This window comes from Dipteris shenzhenensis, chromosome 7 (assembly GCF_047967505.1).
Source record: "Dipteris shenzhenensis isolate YYH24624 ecotype China chromosome 7, Dip_SZ_1.0, whole genome shotgun sequence".
Classification (NCBI taxonomy): domain Eukaryota; kingdom Viridiplantae; phylum Streptophyta; class Polypodiopsida; order Gleicheniales; family Dipteridaceae; genus Dipteris; species Dipteris shenzhenensis.
The window spans coordinates 4,407,606-4,412,166 of record NC_141602.1 but is presented as its reverse complement, the minus strand read 5'-3'; the positions used below and the strand labels follow the sequence as shown (position 1 = coordinate 4,412,166).

The window sequence follows — 4,561 nt, the reverse complement described above, 5'->3', positions numbered from 1 at the left end:
TAGACACTGTGAGAGGAAGGGAGGGACCGATGGCGTGGGAGTACTGGCGAGTGTGTAGCTGAAGCACCTCGTGCGAAGCTCAGGCATGGCCATTCGCATGAACATGAAGCATCACACCAACAAGTAGAAGAAGAAGAAGACGACTACCCTCATCAGCTTTCGCTGCTCAGCTTATATATACTATCGCACAATGCAGCCATCTTCAACGGCGCATTTTCCTTCCTCTCTTCCTTCTCTTCTCTCTCGTATCTCCAGCTCGCTCTCCATCAATGGCCATAGCCTTCTCCTTCTCTACTCTTCTCTTTCTCTCTGCCGCCAGCCACTTGCTGCATTTTCATGCTCCTCCTGCCCATGCTTGGCTTTACCCTCACTTCTACCGCCACTCCTGCCCCAATGCCGAGTCCTTGGCCTTTTCCGTCGTTCAGAAAGCTGTGAGGAAAGAGCCCCGCATGGCCGCTTCGTTGCTGCGTCTCCACTTCCACGACTGCTTTGTCAATGTCTCTCTCTCTCTCTCTCTCTCTCTCTCTCTTCTCGGCTCCTCGCATTTTTGCAGATTCCGATTCTGTCTCCTGCATGCATCACTTTAACTTGGTGCTCTCGTTTGCTTGGCAGGGATGCGACGGTTCCGTTTTGCTCGACAAAACGCCCACATTCAAGAGCGAAAAGTCTGCTCTTCCAAACAAGCACTCCATTAGAGGATTTAAAGTTATTGACGACGTGAAAGCCGCATTGGAGAGCGCTTGTCCTCAGACAGTTTCCTGTGCTGACATTTTGGCCTTAGCTGCACGTGACAGCGTGATGCTGGTAATAGCTTTCGTTTTAATCACCGCTAGAGCCCACTAAAACACAGAATCATATTTCCTTCTAAGTTGAGAATGTTTACCGAAGGGCCTTAGTCCCGTAATGTATTCTTTTAAGAGCAGAGGCTTGCGAGAGTTTTGGAGGACTGGTGTCTGTAGTTGGCTAGATTTTCTTTCAAAAAGGCTAATTCATGATAATCTTTATTTGCAGAGCGGCGGACCTTATTGGCAAGCGCTTTTGGGGAGAAGAGATAGTCTGACTGCAAACGAAACAGTTGCCAACGATAATATTCCTTCCCCGATCGCTACCATAGCGGAACTAACAGACCAATTTGCATCAGTTGGCCTGTCAGTTGAGGATATGGTCACTCTTTCCGGTAAGGTTGGACAGAAAGAGACGACGTAACACGAGGGATCAGAAAGCGTGTTTTTTCTTATTGCACTCATTTAGTGTATTCGCCAGGACCCAAACCTTAACGATGATAACGCTGGGTGACAATGCAGGCTCTCACACAATAGGCAAAGCCCGATGCATAAGTTTTCGCGATCGTCTTTTCGACCACAAGGGCTCGGGGACGCCTGACCCTGCCATCCAGGAAGATTTCCTAACCTCATTGCAGAATTTGTGCCCCTCTGAGGGCAGCAACAACACCCTAGCAGTGCTAGACGTCCAGACACCGGTGACCTTCGACAACAGCTACTTCAAAAACCTGGTGAAAGGGCAGGGCTTGCTCGATTCGGACGAGCTGCTCTACGCTACGCCCGGAATAACACGAAACCTGGTCGTTTACTATCTCACGCATCAGCAGGCTTTCTTCGACAAATTCGCCAGCTCCATGGTCAAGTTGGGCAACATCAAACCGTTAACTGGCCAGAGAGGGGAGATTCGTAAAAAATGTCGCCTAGTGAACAACTATAGCTACTAGCTTTCAGGTCTATGTATAGTAACGTGAATAAATGTAGTAGTGACACTCTAGTTCGTCGACGGAAGAAACTTGGACGTGGCTGCCTAGTCGCGGCTGTGATTTTGTAACAGTTCTTCCTGTTAGCAAATAAATTGTGTACATTGTTCTGTTCTTGTGCTAAAGCCCTAAGAAAAATGAAGAATCGGTCATGATTAAATATGTATATCATGGTAAACAATAAAAAATTGGATGCTACATGAGAATACTCTCGTTATGAAAATATTATACTTTCCACATAATGTTTTCATGTAACTTTTAAATTGTATACTAAGAATGTTAAAATTTGGGTGTATTTTTCAATTTAATGACTCCTAACTAATTGCAACTTTGAGCGCGACTCCCTAAGTAAATAAAATTCATGAAATGACTTTTATGGAATTGTAATACATTTTAATGATAAAAGCCATGTAATCTAGTAAGATGTCCATTTACAATAGTTCATCATGCCCATTCAAATCGTGCATATCCCCTAAGTTAAAAATGTCCATGAGATGGCAATTTATAATTAGGTATACCACACAAGGCATTGATATTTGAGCGTTCATTTAACAAGCATTTTTTAAAGCAATATTAGTAATTTGGTAATCACTAACTCTAGTGCCAAATTTATTGTACACTATCATATTTTCAAATTACAATTATTGCTTATGAAATCATCAAATTTGATGCCAAATACTTATATCTAAATGCTTCATTAACATTCAATTTTGTAAATATTAATGCAATGTGCATTGATTTTGGATATGAGTGTTTCTATGCTTGGCATTGATATTTCATCATGTAAGCCGCTTTCAAACATGATAATAAGATGATAATTTGGTTAGTAGCAAGAGATTCTCTTTTCTGTTCCCACACTATTTTTCCTAGCTATAACCATTCTCCTCATGTTGAAATGCCAATTGTGCAACGTGGTATTCATTCTTTGTTGCATTAAATTAAGTTCAGAATTTGGGGGGTTGTGATTTGTACATGTATTTACAAGATCCTTGTTAATTAAAAAAATTATGTCTATTGTCCTAGCATATGGCAATTAAATAACTAATTTAAATAGTAATTCATTGTAACATCATACAACCTTATTTATGTTAATTCTATATATACATATAATTACAAAAGTCATCAAGCATGTATGCATGCATATATACGTATGTAGAAAAGAGGGTGAAAAGGGCAGTCTAAAATAGCAAGCAAAATACTAGGTGCACTTTTAACATGTAAAAAGGTAGACCCACATTCAAGGTTATCTAAAAGGGCAGACAGAAGCATTTGCCCCCAAGCTGTTCACTATGTAAAACCACCCTATATTATGTGCGTTCAACAAAAGGGGTTTTATTTTCTTATGGAGTTATATAAAATATACATATGTAAGGGATATAGGGCTAAAACCCCTTCTGTTAAACTCACGTACTATCTTGTATATTGCGCAGTGAACTCGTCAAGTATCTGCCCTTTTGATTATTTGCCAATGGATAATTGTTGAATGGATGGAAACACATTTTCCCTTTATAGCTACTACACGTCAAGGGCTAATGAGGGGCTAATACGTATTTGCCCTTTATATATATTACACTTGAATCGTCTTAAAGACCATATGAGTTTCCCTTATATGTACCACACTTAAACTTGGATATGTTATTGCTCTTTATAGGCACCATTATTTGCACAAAATTACATGTTTGTGTATATATAACTACTTTAACAATATTCATATATCTACACAAGTACGTATGTATGTCACCATGCTTGTTTGTGTGTGCACGTACACACACACATGCACGTGCACACACACACACATGCATGCATGTATGCATACATGTAGGCAGGCACATATACACATGCTTATGTATTGTTATAATATAAACAAATAAAAATAAATAAATAACGTAATAACTTAATAATATACTATATTATATTACATATAATTTTACTAAATAATGAGCAATAAATTTATAATAAAACATAATAGATCCTTTTAAATACATAATGAGAGATAGATAGATAGATAGAGAGAGAGAGAGAGAGAGAGAGAGAGAGAGAGAGAGAGAGAGAGAGAGAGAGAGAGAGAGAGAGAGAGAGAGAGAGAGAGAGAGATATGATAGTATTAAATTTTGCTTGAGACCATTCCAAGAGAGAGACATATAGAGTTGGTGGAGGCTATGGAGATAAGGGATGAGAGCAAGTGACATAATGGGAACAAGTGGAGATAGGATGTACTACAAGAGGGGCATCGAGATCAAGGATTGAATTAGATTGAGGTTAAATATTTGGACTAGGGGTGGGGATGAAGGCAACATGTTGAAGACAAGTCAAAAGGAGATAGAGTGGAGGGGGAGATCAATAGAACACAAGGCTTTAAAAGAGGGGGAACAATAAAGGGGAGGGAGGGGGGGAGCACTTCATTGAGTGATGAAATTATCTGCCACCAGGTAATTCTCCTTCTTAGCATGCATCCCTCTCCCTCCAAAGCTTGTCCTTCTCGAAGTGCATCCCTCTCCCTTAAAAGCTTGCCCTTTCTCCAAGTGCATCCCATGCTTCTCTAGCTTGAGGAAATGATCGAATTGCAACCAAGTAGAATGATCATCCATCAAAATCTTGTAGCTTCTAGGTTAACCATTATAGGGTGCAAGATCTAGTGACTTCTCCTTTTTCTTTCTTAATTACTTATTTCATTGCTTCTCCTTCTATTTTGTCTTTCTTTTAGTTATTTGGTTAGTACTTTTTTAATTTTAGTAGTTCTTATGTTGCTTCATAGATCACTTATCTTTTTTCCTCATGGCCATTATCTTGGCAAAGTGA

General features: G+C 39.7%; 1 protein-coding gene across 1 annotated transcript; it reads left to right on the top strand.

Moving 5' to 3' along the window:
* The first annotated feature begins 228 nt into the window (after window positions 1-228).
* LOC147899844 (peroxidase A2-like) lies at window positions 229-1,815 on the top strand. The gene is made up of 4 exons (XM_087376894.1): window positions 229-497; window positions 613-804; window positions 1,012-1,177; window positions 1,305-1,815. The coding sequence occupies exons 1-4, from the start codon at window positions 270-272 to the stop codon at window positions 1,724-1,726; spliced, it is 1,008 nt and encodes a 335-aa protein (XP_087233020.1). The 5' UTR covers window positions 229-269; the 3' UTR covers window positions 1,727-1,815.
* The last annotated feature ends 2,746 nt before the right edge of the window (window positions 1,816-4,561 follow it).